The sequence below is a fragment of the Oryctolagus cuniculus genome, chromosome 4 (assembly GCF_051225735.1).
Source record: "Oryctolagus cuniculus isolate XC-2025 breed Fujian yellow rabbit chromosome 4, ASM5122573v1, whole genome shotgun sequence".
NCBI lineage: Eukaryota > Metazoa > Chordata > Mammalia > Lagomorpha > Leporidae > Oryctolagus > Oryctolagus cuniculus.
In genome coordinates, this window is record NC_142870.1 from 173,740,804 (window position 1) to 173,760,112 (window position 19,309).

Genomic DNA, 19,309 nt, shown 5'->3' on the forward strand with positions numbered 1-19,309 from the left:
ATTCCCCAAATGGTTGCAATGGCCAGGACTGGGCCAGGCCAAAGCCAGGGGCCTGGAGCTTCCTCCAGGTCTCCCCTGTGGTGCAGGGGCCCAAGGACCTGGGCCATCCTCTGCTGCCTTCCTGGGCACATTAGCAGGGAGCTGGGTTGGACGTGGAGCAGCCAGGACTTGATCCGGCACCCAAATGGGATGTCAGCGCTGCAGGCGATGGCTTTACCTGCTGTACCACAGCGCCGGCCCCAGTGAGGCCTTTGTTAAGGGGAGCCTGGTGGTGGGGGCACTCTGGCCCTTTCTGCATAGACTGTGCAGAGGAGAGAAACTGTCTCATCAGGAGTCCCAGGGCCGACTTTGGGGGATGCTTGAAGCGGCCAGGTTGTCTAACTCAGAAGATAGTGCAAAACCAAACGGCATGTTTTCAGTGGCTTCTCCTGAACCCTGGGCCCCCGCACTCCCTCTGTCTCTTGGGATCGGCCTGGCCAACAGCCCGTGGGCCGGCCGCAGCGGCAGACTTGCTGGACGGCGGGCCCAGAGGAAGCCGCAGTGTTCTGCAGACACGGGGCTGCAAGCCATTCTCTGCATGCCACCGCCGAGAGTCCCGCGCATGTGCACAAACCCTTCTTTACCTCTCGTCTCAGTTTCTGCTGCACAGCGTTTGGGCAGAATCTTCTCAGCTGACTGCAGATTTGGTCCGGAGGGTTTTATCAGGGTGGGGATCAGCTGTTGCTGTCAGAACCACTCTGTGCCTCGGGCGTGGACGGAGATAGTCCGGCTGGTCTCTTCGCTGCTTTCTTTCTGATAGGAATGTCTGCCCTGTGTCACGGGAGTGAAGCGCTCGGGTCCCTCCTCCCTGGACAGCCTGCAGTCTGTGTGTGTGAATTGGGAGCGGTGGCACCATCTGTGATTTCCAGTGTGTCAGTGCCAGGTCGGGGACAGGTAGACCAGCTGCCGGTTGTTTCTTGGCGGCGGTTCCCTTCCCTTTCGTGTGATGGGTTCTCCGCCTGGTTTGTTCTTTGTGATTTGAGTAGCGTGGGTTAATTCCAAGTGGCAGTCGTTCACTGCGGTGGGGCTGATTTGGAGTTGGCCCCGGGGTCTTCAGGCAGAGCAGGTGACTTCGGGGGCTACCCCCTCTTGGCGGTGACCCTCGGCAGGGCTGCGCATGCGTCAGCAGCGGAGGTGCACCTGACCTCTCGCTCTGCTGCTGCTACGGACAGCTGGCTCCGTGGACAGCAGCGCTGGGCTTGCCCGCCTGCCCTGAGGCTCAGCCCACAAGAGGGAAACGCGGGTGGCTCTCGCTCCTCCATTTGGGTTTTGTTTTGTGTGCCCTGGTGCGTCTGTGGCAGAGCAGCTGGGGGCCGCCGGGGTGGGAGGGTGGCTGGCGTGGTCCATTGGGAGGCTGCTTGGGGAGGGTGCCGAGGGGCTGTGGGTGCCAGTGCTGTCTCTGCTTGGTGGTCCTGCAGCCGCGAGGCGGAGGGTGTGAGCTGCCCTCGCTGTTGGGGGCCTGGCGCCTGTCACACCCCAGGAGAGTGTCCTCAAAGGCCCAGCACAGCCCGCGCCTGCGCGTCTCTGCAGGTGTAACTGGCTTCCACACAGCGCTGACGTGGCAAGCGCAGGGGTTTACTGAGTGTTCTAGAGGCGCTGGCCTCGGCTCCGGGTCTGGGAGGGCTTCCTCGCTGTGTCATGACCCGGCGAGGACTTCACGTGGGGGACAGAGCCAGCTGCTAGCTCGGGTCTCCCCTCCCCTTCTCAGAAAACCACTAATCCCAGCATGGGGGCTGAGGACCTCCCCCAGGCCGCGCCTCCAAATACGGTTAACGCAGGAGGTGGCAGGGTGCGTTTCCAACTGGCGAACTCTTGGGGGCACACACTCAGACCCAGCAGAGCCCCTGGAAGGCTGGCCTGGGAAGGGGCCCTCCTGGGGCTCAGTCTCCTGGGCCCTGCATGTCCTCGGACGGTTGAGGGGTTGAGCTTTTAAAATATTTGTTTATTTGAAAGTCACTTAGAAAGAGAGAGGATGAGATAGAGACAGAGAGGTCTTCCATCCACTGGTTCACTCCTCAGATGACCTCACAGGCCAGGACTGGGCCATACCGAAGCCAGGAGCCAGGAGATACATCTGGGTTTCCCACATGGGTGCAGGGGCCCGTCTTCCACTGCTTTTCCCAGGCCATTAGCAGGGAGCTGGACTAGAAGTGCAGCAGCCGGGACACAAACCAGTGGCTGTTTGATGTCCCAGGCAGCAGCTTTTCCTGCTGTGCCGTGATGCCGGCCCGACAGTGGGAATTCAGAAAGGACCAGAAAGGACCCAGAGGCCTGGCTGTGACCCCTGATACTGGGTCCCTGATCGCGGTTAGTGACGATGTCCCCTGTGCTCTGCCTTGCTGAGGTCCCGCTTGCAAGGCCCCAACCTCTGTGGTGTGATGTGGGGACCTTGTCTGTTCTCCCCGTGCCCAGCCGGTGTGTGTGTGGGGATGCAGTGACATTTAGAGACCCGGGGCGGGGGGACTGCACACACGATGAAGGTGGCGTGGCGGGCAGAGTGAGGGCACTGGGCCAAGCTTTCCACATGCCCAGAGGCCGTCGGGAAGACGCGCCCTATTCCAGTCTGCTTCGTGACGCGCCCGTTCCCTTATGGGGTGAGTGCCACCTCCTGTCCAGGCGGCTCAGGATGGGGACAGCCCATGTCCTCAGTGGACAGGGCTGCAGTTTCCTCTTTGAGCCTCTGTGTGGATTTTGTTTGAAGTCTCGTTGTACAAGACCTTTCCACTTGGCTCCTGGCTCAGCACAGACCCTGCCTGATGAGTGTTGTTTTGGGTTCTTTGCTGTAGATCTTCAGTTGACTACTTTCCGGAAACACTGTATAATGATGGAACTGTAGGGCCAGAGAGTTCTTGTAGCATCTGTAGGGGAGCCTGCTGCTGTTCCCCCGAGCTCTGCCCTCGCTTGGGCCCAAAGCCTTCTTGGCCTGTCTGGTTCTTCGCTCTGGCCAGGGCAGGCCCCTGCTGGGTGGGGCGGCCCACCCCAGGCAGCTTCCCTGCTCCAGGTGCGCTGTGCAGAGCTTCGTCCCTGCCGAGGTTTGTGTGTGAACTGGTCTGCCTGTTGTGCATTGGGGTAGATGTTGCAGTTTCAATACCAGGCTGTGCTGTGTAGTTCCTGCTCCCTCCTAAATGCACATGTTGTGTGAGTGCTTGGGTGGAGGGTGGTGGCGAGAAGGGAAGGGACAGGCAGAAGAGAAACAGGACCTCTACATTTCCTATTTAAAAAAAAAAAAGATTTATTTATTTGAGGCAGAGTGACAGAGAGAGAGAGAGAGAGCGAGCGAGCAGAGAGAAGGGCAGGGAGAGAGAGAGAGAGAGATTCCATCGGCTGGTTCACTTTGCGAATGATCACAGTGGCAGAGTCTGGGCTAGGTTGAGGCCAGGAGCCGGGAGCTCCATCAGGGTCTCCTGCATGTGTCACAGGGTCCCAAGTGCTTGGGCATCAGCTGCTGTCTTCCCCGGCGCATGAGCAGGAAGCCAGATGGGAAGTGGAGCAGCCGGGACGGGAGCTGGTGCTCTAATGTGGGATGCCAGCGTTGTCAGTGGCAGCTTCACCTGCTGCACCACAGCACCAGCTCCTGAATTTCTTACTTTTTTTTTAAAATTGAAATGGAGCACATATCCAGAAAAGAGCTCTTATCATTTCCAATTAGGTAGATGACCAGATTTTGGTAAACACCACTCAGGTTGACAAATAGAACATTCTCAGCACCTCTGAAGCCAGCTCTTCCTAATCACAACCCCTCTCCTCCCCAGAAGTAGTCATCACCCTGGCTTCTAACACCACAGCTGAATTCTGCCTGCTTTTGAACTTGAGGTGAATGGGCCTGTGAGTATGCTTTGTGTCTGGAGTATTAATATTCTCTTTGTGAGGCTCATCTGTGTGGGTGCAGGTAATGTTCACTGGCTATAATACTGAAGAGTTCTGATGTGTTACTGTAGAGTTCTATTGTGTTAGTATGGAGTTCTGTTGTGTTGCTATGGAGTTCTGTTGTATTAACATAGAGTTCTCCTGTGTTACTGTTGAGTTCTATTGTATTAATAGAGTTCTATTGTGTTCCTGTGGAGGTCTGTTGTGTTGCTATGTAGTTCTATTGTGTTCCTATGGAGGTCTGTTGTGTTACTATGTAGTTTTATTGTGTTGCTATGGAGTTCTGTTGTGTTACTATGTAGTTCTATTGTGTTGCTATGGAGTTCTATTGTATTAACAGAGTCCTCTTGTGTTACTATTTTTTTTTTTATTTATTTGACAGGTAGAGTTATAGACAGTGAGAGAGAGAGACAGAGAGAAAGGTCTTCTTTCCATTGGTTCACTCCCCAAATGGCCACTACAGCCGGAACTATGCTGACCTGAAGCCAGGAGCCAGGTGCTTCTTCCTGGTCTCCCATGGGGTGCAGGGACCCAAGCACTTGGGCCATCCTCCACTGCCTTCCTGGGCCACAGCAGAGAGCTGGACTGGAAGAGGAGCAACCAGGACTGGAACCTGGTGCCCATGTGGGATGCTGGTGCTGCAGGCAGAGGATTAACCACCGGCCCCTTGGGTTACTATTGAGTTCTATTGTTTTAATATAGAGTTCTGTTGTGTTCTTATGGAGTTCTGTTGTGTTGCTTTGTAGTTCCATTGTGTTGCTATGAAGTTCTGTTGTATTAACATAGAGTTCTGTTGTGTTACTGTTGAGTTCTGTTGTATTAACATAGAGTTCTATTGTGTTACTGCTGAGTTCTATTGTATTAATATAGAGTTCTATTGTGTTGCTCTGGAGTTCTGTTGTGTTCCTGTAGAGTTCTGTTGTGTTACTGTAGAGTGCTATTGTATTAATTTAGAGTTCTGTTGTTACTGTAGGGTTCCATTGTATTATTGTAGGTAGTTGTGTTACTATGGAGTTCTATTGTATTAACATAGAATTTTATTGTATTTCTGTAGGGTCCTTTTGTCTTACTGTTGGAATTCTGTTGTATTACTGTGGATTTCTGTTGTATACTAGGGAGTTCCATTGTATGACTATAGAGTTCTGTTGTGTTACTCTAGGGTTCCATTGTATCCCTGTGGAATCCTGTTGTGTCACTATGCCTCACTTTACCTGTCCACTCTAGCACTGATAGGCCTTGGGGTTTCTTTTCATGTTTGGCTATTGCGTGTTCAGCTCTGACCATTTGTGTGCACGCCTCCCGGTAGATGTATGTGTGCTATTGGGTGTATTCCTAGAAGTAGAATTACTGGGCCATGGGGTAGGTAGGTGTGCAGCTTTGTTAGAAACCACTGCATAGGCCAGCACTGCGGCTCACTAGGCTAATCCTTCGCCTTGCGGCGCCGGCACACCGGGTTCTAGTCCCGGTCGGGGCGCCGGATTCTGTCCCGGTTGCCCCTCTTCCAGGCCAGCTCTCTGCTGTGGCCCAGGAGTGCAGTGGAGGATGGCCCAGGTGCTTGGGCCCTGCACCCCATGGGAGACCAGGAGAAGCACCTGGCTCCTGGCTTCGGATCAGCGCGGTGCGCCAGCCACGGCAGCCATTGGAGGGTGAACCAACGGCAAAGGAAGACCTTTCTCTCTGTCTCTCTCTCTCACTGTCCACTCTGCCTGTCAAAAAAAAAAAAAAAAAAAAAAACCCCAAAAAAACCCAAAAAAAACACCACTGCATAGCTTTCCAAAGTGAGCTTGACAGTTTATACTCGCCCAGCAGTGAGTGAACGAGCCAGTTACTCTGCCTCCTTGTCGGTACTTGACGCTTTCAGCATTTTGGTTTAGCCTCTGGGGCCGTGCGGAGTGGTATCTCATTCGGTGACTGCTGTGTTTGAGGACCTTCTCAAGTGTTTGCTGGCCCTTTGGCTGTCTTCTTTCATGAAGTATCTGTGTAAGTCTTTTCCCATTACTTTGCTAGTTTGTGTTCTCCTTACTGACTTGCGAGGAGTTCCTTACAGATTCTGGGTAGGAACCTGTGGGTGGTTGGATGTGTTCCCAGCCACCTTTGGAGCTGGAAGATCTAACAGGCTCCCTGGAGGACCCCTCGCCTCCTCCCGACAAGCCTTCACTCGGCCCACCCGTGGCTGGGTGAAGATTTAACCGTCTGCCTCCTCTTTTCTGGTGCTGGGTTGTGACAGCCAATGCTTTCCTCTTGATGTGCAGGGTCCTCGTGGGTGCACCGAAGGCAGATTCCAAATACAGCACTTCAGTGAAGTCCCCGGGGGCTGTGTTTAAGTGCCGAATCCACACCAACCCTGACCGGAGATGCACCGAACTGGACATGGCTCGAGGTGGGTGCTCGTCACTGGCAAGGCAGAAGTGGGGTCTGCACCCTCACACTTCACTCTTTCCTCTCCGGGTAGCCCGATCATTCACCTGCTCGTCCGTCTGTCTGAGCATCCACCATGCATCCATCCACCCATGCATGCATCCATCCATCATGCATGCATCCCTCTCTCCTTCCCCCTCTCTCTCTCCAACACCAGTTAGGCAGCACTGGGATATACTTGTGAAAAAGGCAGAGAAGGAGCCTGTCATCCTAGGTCTTGAAACTCCGTGGGCCAGAGAGAGATTAAACCAGATGAGTGAGTGAGAGCAGGCCCGAGGGAAGTCAGGCCTTTGATCCAATCGAGATGGAGAGGCCCCTCTGGGGACCTTCCTCCGTGCCTGGAAAGACACACATCAGTTAGCTGGGCAGGCTCAGAGGTGCACCACAGAAGGCAGCGTAGCTGGGGCAGGGAGCAGGGGACGCGGAGCGGAGCAGGTTGGCGAGAAAGGCTGGGCTGACCAGGGTGAGGAGTTGGGGTTTTATTCTATGCATGTTGTGGGGGGGAGGTCATTAAAGTAGATTTCAGCTTTTATATCTTACGTAGGGAAAGATACGATCAGGCAAATGCTTTTAAAAGCTCACTTTGGTCTCATGGAAAATACCTCTTGAGTTGGATGAGTCAGCCTGGGTTCAAAGCCCATCTGGGACTTGTTGGGAATGTCCTGTGAAATCGAGACTGAGGTGCCCCCCACTCCCCACAGCGACAGCCCTGAGTGACAGCGTGAGCTGATGGAGGACTGCTTTGGCACACAGCAGGTTCCCAATATGCAGGGGCTGTTTTTGTTACCATTGTCACTTTGATTCCTTTCCAATCTAGATCTTCTAATGACTGGTTTTTAAAAAATATTAGTTATTTGAAAGGTAGAGTTACAGAGAGAGGGAGAGAGAGGGAGAGAGAGAGATCATACATCTGCTGGTTCACTCCCCAAATGGCCACAATGGCTGGAGCTGGGCTAGGCCAAATCTAGGAGTCTGGAACTCCACCTGGGTCTCCCACATGGGTGACAGGGGCTCAGACACGTGGGCCGTCTTCCGCTGCTTTCCCAGGTGCATTAGCAGGGATCTGGATTGGAAGCAACGTAGCCAGGAATCAAATTGGTGCCCGTATGGGATGCTGGCATCACAGGTGGTGGCTTTACCTGCTATAGCACAGGTCACAACACCAGGCCCTCAATGACTGTTTTTAAAACAAAGAGTCGCGTTGATTTCCCTTAGCAGAAAAAGACAGGTGTCTGTGGTGCCCTCCGGTGCCCCTCAGAGCCTGGCTGTGAGCCACACGTTCCCGGGACCTCACGGGTGGAGGCGCTGTCCACACCAACCCTGAGCCCTTCGCCAAGAACACGTGGCCGAGTGGAGCAGCGTAGGTGGTGCCGGAGCTGCTTCATGCCTCGTGGCCACACTGTGGGCCGCCCTCTGCAGAGCCGAGGTCCTTCCTCATCCCAGCCTGACTCTTCTCTTCTCCCCGCAGCAAGGAATCGGGGCGCGCCCTGTGGGAAGACGTGTCGGGAAGACCGGGACGATGAGTGGATGGGAGTGAGCCTGGCCCGGCAGCCCAAGGCCGACGGCCACGTGTTGGTAAGGCCTCAGGGGTGCCCTGGGCGGGTAGTGCACTGAGAACCAGAGACTTTGACCTGCTGGGGACACGGGGTGGCAGGGCGCGGACATGGCCTGGAGGTTGCATGCTTGCACCGCTGCGTAACAGATGGCTTGTTTTTTCTTCTCTTTTCTGTCAAATGTCAGTGCCTTCCCAGGGCTCTCAGTGTGGCTGCTGAAAGATGACAAATAAAATGTACCTCGTAAATCTCATTCATTACCCGCATGGTTTTGGTGTCTTTTTTATGTCAGGGAATAATTTATGTGAAGTACGAGTCTGAGGATGACAGTGTGGGTCTCACAGCTGTGCACACCTGTGTAACGCAGCCCAGAGAAGCAGTGTTTCCCACATCCCCAGGAGTTCCTTCCCCCTCTCCAGGAGATCCCTGCCGTGGCTGGTTTCCAACACAGTTTGCACTTTCTCTGCACGTTTGTATAAATGTAACCCTACAGTGTGTGTGCTCGTCCGTCTTCTTTCACTCTGAATATTTTTGAGATTAGTCCATAGTTCGTTCCCATGCATTCCTACACAATAAGATGCTGAATGAAATGCATGTTGTTACTCTATTTTGTTGGAGAGGGAGAGAGGACCCCCATTCAGTGGTTCACTCCTCGCATGCCTAGCTTGGGCCAGTCTGAAGCCAGGAGCTGGGAACTCCATGTGGGTCCCCCACGGGGGTGGCAGGGACCCCATTAGTTGAGCCATGGCTGGCTGCCTCCCAGGGTCTGTGTTTGCAGGAAGCTGGAGTCGGTGGTGGAGCCAGGGGCTGAACGTAGGTGCTCTTCAGTGAGCCCCGGTATCCTAATTCCTACGCGAAATGCTTGTTCTCAACACGTTACTGCTAGCCAGTCATCTGTTTGGCTTCTGGAGCGCACGTGCCGTGTTCTGCCCCATGGCTGCCCTGACGGAGAGACCAGGAGCGAGAAGGGAAAGCAGGTGCATCTAAATTAAAGTGAGAACGCGGCTTTTCAGCCTCACCAGCCATGTTCCGAGCGCTCAGGAACCCGGATGGCACTAGCCGCGGTGTGGCAAGTACAGCGAGGACAGTGCCATCCTCCTAGAAGGTTCTGTCGGCCTCGGGCGACAGGGAAGGCCTTCCGCACGGCTGCGGCCGAGGGTTTGGCTGTGTTGCTCTAACTGAAGTCGTTTCTGTTTGCAGCCCGGTACGAAGGTGGTTGAGAGGCCTCGCTGTGGCCTCGCTGTGGGGCCGCGAGCTGTCCTGGGTCACAGCTCCCAGCAGCCCCTGCTGTGACTCCCTCGCGCCTCTGCTTCCCTGGGAGGCTGGAGGGAGGCTTTGTGACAGGGCCGCGAGACCAAGACAGGAGGCCAGGTCTGGCCGCTCCTTCTGCGAAGCTGAGCGGTTGGTTTTCCTGGGCTCCTTCCCGGGGGAGACAGGGCCGTGGAGCCCAGGGAGCGAGGCCCCCTGGTCGGGCCGCTCAGGAGAGGGTGGGAGGGAGCAGCTGGACGCTGTCGCCAGCCTCCCGCGGCCTCCCCGCTGGAGACGGTCGCAGGTCCCGAGGCGGCTTCCCTCCACGCCGCTCTCGGCCTTGACTTCCAGTCCTTTCGCCGCCGGCTCTGCAGGCCCTGGCCCCTCTCCAAGCCGCCGCATTCCTCCAGCCCTGGTGGCCTGACCCCAGCTGGATGGCCTGGCCCTGGAGGGGCCAGAACTGTCGTCTGTCATTCTGGGGAAAGAAGAAGGGCTGACCCTGGTCTTAATCAAAGGGAGGCCTGCAGTTCTGACCCGAGCACGCGGGGTGGGCCGGCGGCCTGGTGGCTGGAGGACACGAGAGGCTGTTACGGGCATTGAGCCTGCAGCCTGTTTGGGCCTCTGCAAACATTTCCTGGCCCCCTGGGAGGGTAACCCCGCGGCGCCTGAGGACTTGCTTCCCGGGGGTGAGATGGAGTCTCGCCTTCCCACACATCCCTCCCAAGGAGGGGTCGTCTGGGCTCGTGGACAGCAGTGAGGACCTGGGGAAGAGTTAGCCAACGGAACCAAGAAGGGAGCGCTGGAGCACTCGTGGGTCCTGGTGCCGGGGCACTCGTGGGTCCTGGTGCCGGGGCACTCATGGGTCCTGATGCCAGAGCACTCGTGGGTCCTGGTGCCGGGGCACTCGTGGGTCCTGGTGCCGGGGCACTCGTGGGTCCTGATGCCAGAGCACTCGTGGGTCCTGATGCCAGAGCACTCATGGGTTCTGGTGCCGGGGCACTCGTGGGTCCTGATGCCGGAGCACTCGTGGGTCCTGGTGCCGGAACCGTTCCGTCTCAGCGAATGCACTTGTGTTTGACCCTAGCATTGCGTCAGGCACCCCCTAAGCCACTCCTTATGGGCGCTGGAGAAAAGTCGAGGCATCCCACAGCATCCACTTTCCTGGGGCCTTTTCTGTTCCCCGGTTTGTGGTCAACACGTAGACCATAAAGCTAGCCATCTGCACCGGTGTGAAGTGGACAGACAGCAGCACTCACCGTGTGCACGTGGCTGTGCCAAAGTCTCTGGAACTTTTTCATGAAATGCATGGAGACGCCTCCCTCGCCTACCCCCCCAGGTCGCTGGCAACCCGGTCCCACCTGCTGAGAGCTGGCTGGTTTAGATAGTGCGTGAGTGGACTCGCAGAGCGGTTTTCCTTTGGGGACTGCATTGTTCCGCTAGCTAAGGCCCTCCAGTTCTAGCCACGTAGACGCACACGACAGGGTCCTCTTCTCTTTGAGGCTGGAACGTGTTTCGGGGTGTGCTCCACCTTTGTTCATCCGCTTTGTTCTGCCTTTGTTCTGCCTTTGTTCATCCGCTGCTGGGCACTTCGGTTGCTCCTGTCTCCTGGCTGTTAGAACATTGCTGTGCTAAGGAGCTGCCTGGCCCAGCCCCGTCGTTGTGGCCATCTAGGGAGTGAACCAGCAGATGGAAGACCTCTCTCTGTCTCTGTCTCTCCCTCTCTCTGTAACTCTGCCTTTCAAGGAAATAAATAATTTTTTAAACAAGAATGACGCTGTGCTAAACAGGCATGCGTAAATGTCTCTTCACGAGTCTATTTTCACTTCTGTTGGGTGTATGCCTAGAAGTCAGATTACTGGGTCACATGCCATTCTATTTTTACTTTTTTAAAAAAGATTTATTTATTTATTTTAAAGGCAGAGAGGAACAGAGAGAGAGAGAGAGAGAGAGAGAGAGAGAGCTTCCATTCACTTGTTCACTTCCCAGATGGCTGCATAGGTTGGGGCTGGGCAAGGCCAAAGCCAGGAGCCAGAAGCTACATCTGGGTCTCCCACGTGGGTGCAGGGGCCCAAGGACCTGGGCCATCTTCCACTGCTTTGCCAGGCCACAGTAGGAGCTGGATGAGAAGTGGAGCAGCCGGGACTAGAACTGGTGCCCACATGGGATGCCGGGTTCGGAGGTGGTGGCTTTACCTTCTATGTCACAACACTGGCCTCTATTTTTGATTTCTAAAATATACTTCTTGGCTGTTTCAATATCTTCTTTGAAATGCCTCACCAAGTCCTTTGCTCATGTATTCATTGGCTTTTGCTGTGGTTGCTGTTGAGTTACCCTCCTGATGTTTTGCGTAAGTGCCGTCTTGCTGGGAAGACCTGTCAAGTCCCTTGTCCCTGCAAGCCTGGGCCGTCCTCACGGCCCCTCCGTGAAGCTGTATGAGCTGTTGAGAGCAAGCCTGGCAGCTTTGTCACTGGAAGCTCAGTGTGATAGGCTGTGTATGATTTATTTTGTGCGTCTGTGTTCCTTTTAAAGAGACAGGGAGACACACACACACACACACACACACACACAGTAAACAGACAGAACTCCGTCTGTTGCTTCTCTCCCTAAATGCTTGCGCTGGCCAGGAATTCAAGCCAGGTCTCCCACGTGGGTGACAGGCGCTCAGCTGCTTCAGCCATCACTCCTGCCTCCAGGGTGTACATTAGCAGGAAGCTGGGACCAGGAGCCGGAGCTGGGGACTGAGCTGGAGCTCTGGTGTGGGACGTGGTGTCTTCACCACGAAGCCAGCACCTGCCCCTGCGTCCTTCTCTATGGAGTTCACGCGGAGACCAGACCGCTCCGCTCTCGGTGCCTGGAGGAGGCGGCTCTAAGGAATCAGCATGAAAACAATTAGAGACCCAGCGAGTAGCCGCTTGCTGACTGAGATCCAAGCGGAGGATGGGAGAGCCAGGCAGCGCGCCGTAAATGCGCCCGCAGAATGACAGGTGATGACAGGGGACAGTGAGTGCCCACCAAGCCCCGGTTCACATTCTGGGAGCCTGGCCTCCTCCTGTTGTTTCTTCAATGGCCGAGTTCTAGCTGCAGAAGCCTTAGATGAAAGTATTTATTTTCAGATCAAAAGTAGGAGCGAGCTATGTTGTGCAGACTCGTCCTGAGCCCTGAGCCTGTCCCCGGGCGTGCAGGCGTGAGGACCGCAACCCTGCAGACAGCAGTGCTGGGTCCCAGGCTCGGGCGTGCAGGCGTGAGGACCGTACCCCTGCAGACAGCAGTGCTGGGTCCCAGGCTCGGGCGTGCAGGCGTGGGGACCGTACCCCTGCAGACAGCAGTGCTGGGTCCCAGGCTCGGGCGTGCAGGCGTGGGGACCGTACCCCTGCAGACCGCAGTGCTGGGTCCCAGGCTCGGGCGTGCAGGCGTGGGGACCGTACCCCTGCAGACAGCAGTGCTGGGTCCCAGGCTCGGGCGTGCAGGCGTGAGGACCGCACCCCTGCAGACAGCAGTGCTGGGTCCCAGGCTCGGGCGGGAAGGGAGATGGGGATGTGTTTTCTGCAAGTGGCTTCTGGTGCTGGTTTCAAAGTGAGGAACCGAGGGAGAACTTGAAAGCCGTGGCAGGGAGTGCAGAGTGTCAGTGAGAGGCCTTGTCTGGACCCTGGCTCAGCACCTGCCCTGCCTGGCTCCGTGGGTGGTGCCTGCAGGTTTTCCCCAGGGAGCAGGTGACAGGGTGTGCGAGCGCAGCATCGTGTCCCAGGCCGGCCTCTCCCCTCCTCAAATCCCCTCCTGCACCTGCGGGGTGCAGGTGACATTTCCAGAAGAAACATGAAAAATCACTTCTCCCCAACCCCCCACACACCGCCAGCCTAGACCCTGGCCGCTTCCCTCTGAGCTGGGGGGGGGGGGCAGTTCACGTGCCTCTTCGTGGCTCACGCGCCAGGCGTGTCTGTTCCCCGGTGATGTCTGGGTGGAAGCTGTGGCCTCCGGCTCTATCTCTTGGCTACTTCCTTTCTAAATATCAGGGCTGCCCCATCTCTTCGCGGCCTCCTGTCCGTCCAGAGCTTGCAAAGCCACGGCGTCCATTTTTGCCTTCTGCTGGTTCCTGGTTGAGTGGGTATGAGTGTCTGTGGAGCTGCAGCAGCCGTGCAGGAATGCGCGCCCATCCTGAGCGTGGGCCCGTGGTCGCCGCTGTGTGCACGTCTGCAGAACCACGCTCCCAGCCCCCCACGCCGCTTCCTGCTGCCGCCCCGGCCACTGCGCCTTGTCTGGGCGGGCTTCTCTGGGCCGGGCTTCATCACAGCCTCTCGGATCCTCCTAGTCCCTACCATGCACGGCTCTCAGTGGCCCGGGCCTGGCCCTGGCTGTGCACCGGGGTCTGGAAGCACTGTGGGGCCGTTGGCCGTCTGCAGTGGCGCATGCCTGCGTGGGAGGGCGTGGCGGGAGCGCCCGGAGAGCCCCGTGCCCGCCCCCCAGGCCGGACATTGCTGTTTCCATGCAAAATGATTTTTGAGTCAGTTGCTCATTTTCTTCCTCTTTTTATTATTCTGAGAGGAGAAGCAAAACATATATGGTGAAATACGTCAGACTGTAGGATTTGGGGTGGTGCGAGGCCTTCCCTCCCCTGTCTTGGGATTATTTGGAGCGAGACTGAGTGAATCTTTCTGTTTCTGACGGTTGGTCTCCTTGCTCTGTCGGTCGTCCCCACTCTGACCCTTTCTCCCTCACTGCAGAAGGCGTGTGAAGAGGTTGATGGAGGTGGTCATGCTTTGGAGACTGGCCCTGGGAGGTTTTTTTTAATTGACGCATGTGCGTGTACCGGTAATGGCAAAGTGGGCTAACCCCGGAGCCTGCTTTGTGTACTTTGTGTGCACTGACGCTCCTTGCTTTCCTGCGTGGGTCTTACCTCTCGCACTGTGACCTCTGCTCTCCCAGCGTGGAGTGGAGTGTGAAAGGTGGTATCTGGCTCTTCTTGGACTCCTCCGAGGTCTCTTTTTAAGTGTGTGGCCCTTCAAATAAATGAGGGAGCAGTGAAGTGGACATCAAAGGCAGGAAGTCCTTCTCCTAAGTGTCACCAAGCAGCTGGCCGTCGGTAGCACCAGGAGACACACAGCCGCCTGCTTGTACAGTCCCTGCCACCCAGGGTTAGGCTCAGCCACGGCGGGCCCCCCAATCCTCGGTCTTTGACAAACGCACCGACTCGGACATCCCTAATTCACCGTGCATTGCTGGTAACGAGCGGCTCGATTTGCACGCCATCAGGATTGAGTCAGAAATAAAAGACGAGGAGTCAGCGACAGCCCTGCAGATCTGTAGCGTCCACGTCTGCGGGTTCAGCGAGCTGTAGGCTGAGAATATCTGCAGGAAGCAAAGTTACATCTGCACTGACCATAGAGGGGCTCTTGTTACCGTGAGTCTCCCCACGGCGCAGGACGGCACACGTCACGTCCTGCCGGTGTCCTGAGTCACGTGGCGATGATTCGGCATGCCAGCTGGGCCTGGTAGGTTACTAGCATATGCTCTGCCAGTCCTATAAGGGACTTGAGCATCCACTGGCCCGGGGTCAGGGGCGCTGGGGTGACCCTCTGCTCATGGTGCCCTGTGTCACTTCCGTCCATTGAGGAACGTGCTGTTAGCACAGAAGCACCGGGTGGGGAGGGAGGAAGCTCCCGTGCAGTGGGAGGAGGGACACCAGGTGCTGCTTTGTGCTGGGCAGTGCCGGGGGCAGGGCAGAGCGTGGGCAAGCCCAGGTTCCAGAGTCGCCTCTGGCCCTGTCAGGCCCTGGCGGCTGTCGTCTTGAAGGCTGAAGAGCAGGGACCTTTGCAGGCAGTGCTCTCCCTCCTCGTGGGTGACCTCAGGGTGGCCGGGCCCCAAGTGCCGCCCCGCTCGCTCTTGACCTTGACCTTGGGCATCCCATGGGACCCCAGAGTGGTTACTGCCGAGGTCCTGGGGTCTGTGGGGAGGGCTCTGCGGACTGTAACAGCTCCCAGGCCTGCCCCAGCCACGGGTGTGGATGGCTTCTCGCGCAGGAATTAGGAGTTTTAAGATGCGTGAGACGAGGTAGACGCAGAGGCTGTGGATCCCAGCTCGGCTGGCAGCGCCGGCTCGCCCTGCAGCTTAGGCAAAGCTGTCTCAGCAGCTCGGAGATCCAAGAACAGCTCCTCTTCCCGTCTCCCGGGTCGCACGGGAGTCAAAGAGGGGCTAAGCACGGCGAAGGCCACGGCCTGTACAAACAGTGCGTTTGAGGGGTCAAAGCAAGGCGCTGCAAGTTCTGACCCCATTAACGGAGAATGCAGGTGCTGGCCAGTGCCCAGGGGAGCAGCTGCAGGGGTGAGCAGGGGCGGCCGGGGGAGGCGGTGGCCGCTGTGACTGATGGACGTGTGCAGACGCGAGCAGGACCGGGGCGGCTGTCGCAGGTGTCCTGTGGGACAGAAGGGTGGGCAGGGCTCTGTCCCACCTGCTGAGCCCTGGCCCAGGTCTGCTGATGAGGACCGTGTGCCTGGCAGTGCCCCTCAAGTATGGCGGAGAGGCTGCTTCTGGGAGCTGGCCAAGGTCTGCCCGTCCCTGACGCGAGCCAGGCTCTTGTCCACCCCAAGGCCCTCTCACGTCCTCCTCAGGGCCCCTCTTTGTCCAGCCTGGGGGCGACTTTGGGCGATAAGGAAATGCTGTGGGTCTGGCTAGCGGCTTAGGGACCTCAGTGTGTGCATTTGTCACAGCTTATTAAAGGGTACACCTGAGATTTGTGCATTTTGCCATCTATCAGTTTACTACAAAAAGGAAAAAAGGAACTGTCAGGGGCTGGCCTTGTGGCACAGCAGGTTAAACTGCTGCCTGCACACCAGCACTCCCTGTCGGAGCGCCAGTTTGAGTCCTGGCTGCTCTACTTCTGATCCAGCTCCCTGCCAATGCACCTGGGAAGGGAGCAGAAGACCTGAGTATTGGGTTCGTGCCACCGACGTAGGAGACCTGCGTGGAGCTCCCGGCTCTTGAGTGTCGTCTGGCCCAGCCCCAGCTGTTGCGGCCATTTGGGGAGTGAACCAGCAGGCTGAATGATCTCTCTCTCTGTCTTCTCTCTCTGTCACTCTGCTTTTCAAAATAAATCAATCTTAAAAAAGAGCTGTCAGCAGGCCAGCGCAGGCCTCTGCAGGCGGGAGCAGGTCAGGATCAGCCACACGTCCCCCGGGCTCTGGCCTGCTGGTTCCCAGGGTCCTTAGCGGAGTCAGCCCTCTCTCACCGCCACTGCTGGTCCCTGGCCCGGGGCTGCAGCATCTCACCCTGCTCGATCCCACTCCCACCTGCTCACGGCGTGTCTCGCCACACTGTGGGTCAGACCTGGGAAGACTCGCCCTGCAGACAGTCATTCCCGTGGCCTGCAAGGCCCCTGCCCCCCAGCACAGTCGCTCGAGACCGGCTCCTTTCTCTTGAACGTCCACACCTTTCTCACTGCACATCCTCTGCTCCCGACGCTCCTCCCCACGGGCTTGGGCGGTTAGTGCGTCCTCCGGGTGGGAGCCCCTCCTGGGTTCTCTGTTCCCACTGACGGAGCTGCTTGTTGTTCCTGGGCTGCCTCGTGGTCATCGAGATCATTGATGCCCAGAGCGGGGCCTGCTGAGGTGTGGCTGGCCACCTGGCCCCTGCACTGCTCTGGCCTCCTGCAGAGCCGCCTGGCACTGGGCTCTTGGGGCTGACCTTCCCGCTCTCCACTCCTTTAGGCCTGCGCCCACCGCTGGAAGAACATCTACTACGAAACAGACCACATCCTGCCCCACGGCTTCTGCTATATCATCCCGTCCAACCTGCAGGCCAAAGGCAGGACGCTGATCCCGTGCTACGAAGGTGAGTGTGGGCTGATTCGCCTTCACCCCTACCCGCCTCACACCGTAAGCACCCCGCCCCTCTCCACCCCACCCCCTGCAGCCCCCACCCCCATTCCCAAGAGAGGGCAGCACTGTCCACACCCAGATGGCCTCCTGCTGCCCGAGGCCCCGTCCAGGTAAGAGCAGGTGCAAACGTTAGCGCGGATCCAGGCGTTACCCACGGAGCCCAGCGTCCTTATCAAGCCTTGTGCAGTCTTGGAGCGCAGTTCACCGAGCCTCACGGCTTCCGGGCGCCGCCAGGTGCGCCGTGATTCTGGGACACGGGCTCCTCTTGGCAGCCTCATTTCCTTCCCTGAGAACTCGGGTGGGCCCGGTGTCCCTGCGCTCCAGGCGGCTCCCTCCCCACAGGCAGGGCTGTCCCCGCCCCTGCCCCCGCCCCAGTCGGTTTGGACAGAATGTCCGCTGTCCCGGGTCCACGATGCCTCTGCCCGTCTCCCCAGAGAGGCTCTGAGCAATGCTGTCTGCACACGAAGCGGGGGCTCTGTGCCGTGACCCTCGGAGGAAGCAGCAGGGCCCCCGCAGGAGGCACCAGCCTTTTCCTGGGTTTGTTTGCTTCTCCTCTGTGTGTGTCTGCGTTTGATCAGCCCTGGCTGGGCTGCGTGGGGAAATCCAGCTCTGAGCCTCTTTGTCTCTGTGGTTGTCCCAGTGCGAAGCAAACCGCGCTGGTTCCACAAACAGTGCGAGGGAGCGTGGGTATGGCGTTTGGTGCAAATCCACACGTAGTTCTGTCATGATGCACACGTCCACGGGGTCTTTGAAGACTCTGCACACACTCGGGAGGGAGGGAGGGACACAGGCGGCGTGTCCAGGTTCGTGTTCTGCCCATCTGCCCCTTTCTCCAGAGGTCAGCACAGGGCAGCTGACCGGGCTGGGGCAATTGAGGGAATCAGTGGGCAGTGGTGGCTGTAGGTTGGCCGTGATCACTGGCCCCAAGCCTGCCATCCAGTAGCCACAGGGTGGCCAGGCTCACTGACCCCAGACGGGGCTGCAGCAGGAGCAGCCGCGTAGTTTCCAGACGTGTGGAGATGGGGAGGTGAGAGAGGGTCAGTAGGGCTCTTGGCAAGGCTGTGCTGTCGGAGGTGAGAGAGGGTCGGTAGGGCTCTTGGCAAGGCTGTGCTGTCGGAGGGCTCCCACTGTGGGTGGCTGGGCGCAGTCCCCGCGGGCCCTGGCGGGGGGTAGCAGGGAGCACTCCTCCTGAGTTCTGCTACCCGAGGAGCCTGGGCTGGGGCCCTCTGCAGCCGACTGCACAACCTATTCTGCTTTGAGTGTGGGCTGGGGAGCCTCAGGGCACAGAGCAGGTGGGGAGGGGTTGTGCTCCAAAGGCGGGCTTGTGGGGGGCATTTGTGTGGGTTCCTCCCTGAGGCCGGAGCCGCCCGGGGGCAGGGGGTGGCGGCTGGGTGCCTCACGCACAAGACTGCTTTGTTTAGCTCACAGTTTGGGAGGTGTGCTTGGCGCTGGCTGCAGTCACACTGGCAGCAGTGTCATGACGGGAGCGCGTGCGAGGAGGAGGGGCTGCGTGACTGTCACAAGGCAGAGCTGGGCAGGGGCCAGGCTGGCTCTTCACAGAGCCGCCTGCTGTTTGGAACCGATTTCACCCCAGGAGACCGGACCAGGTCTGGTCACCTTCCGCCAGGTGGAGCCTCTTGGAGCTTCTGCCACCCTGGGGACCAAGCTCCAGCAGGTGGACGCTGGGGGACGAACCACAGACCACACCAAGCCGTGGTCCTCTCAGATGAGGCTGCTGAGTGTAGTTGTCACTCACTGAGTGGGCGGGCTTTCTCACACAGGTGTGGGGACCGACATGCAGGTGCCGATAGGGGGCGCTCGCCTGTGCGCCGACGCCTGCAGGGACCACCGCTTCCCTGTTTTGTGGCCCAAACCAAGCCTGCCTGGCTCTCGAGGCAGCGCCTGTGTTCCAGTCCTGTGGGGGAAGTCGGTGCGCACGTTGTGGGGAAGCCGGCAGAAGTCGGCTGGCCGCCTGTTTTGTTGAGGTCCGCGGCGGGGCTGGAGCTAGCCCCAGCCCGAGTTTTCCTCTCCTTCCGTTTCTCCTGTGCCTCACGATGGACAGGCAGCGTAGTGTAGAGGCTGGAACCCTGACTCTGAGCCCAGACTGCCAGGGTTCGAGTCCGACAGTGTGAACTCAGCTGCGTGGTCACTCGCTCCGCCGTGCCCAGCCTGCCTCCCGGGCCGTGGACAGGACGGAGTGATGCACATCCGTTCTTCCCACAGATGTGGGCCGTGCTTGTCCCCCAGGGTTCACCTGCTAGAGAGAGGCTCGGTTCCCAGGGCGGTGGAAGACCCGAACTGAGTGGTGGGATGCAA

The 19,309-nt window shown here is 58.0% G+C and overlaps 1 protein-coding gene across 2 annotated transcripts in view; it reads left to right on the forward strand.

Moving 5' to 3' along the window:
* Positions 1–19,309, forward strand: part of ITGA9 (integrin subunit alpha 9) — a 302,474-nt gene that overhangs the window by 15,513 nt on the left and 267,652 nt on the right. For both annotated transcript variants that reach the window (XM_070073006.2, XM_089331344.1), the window contains exons 2-4: positions 6,159–6,286; positions 7,793–7,899; positions 16,823–16,946. In XM_070073006.2, coding sequence (XP_069929107.2) covers positions 6,159–6,286; positions 7,793–7,899; positions 16,823–16,946 — 359 coding nt within the window. The remainder of the gene's footprint in view (positions 1–6,158; positions 6,287–7,792; positions 7,900–16,822; positions 16,947–19,309) is intronic.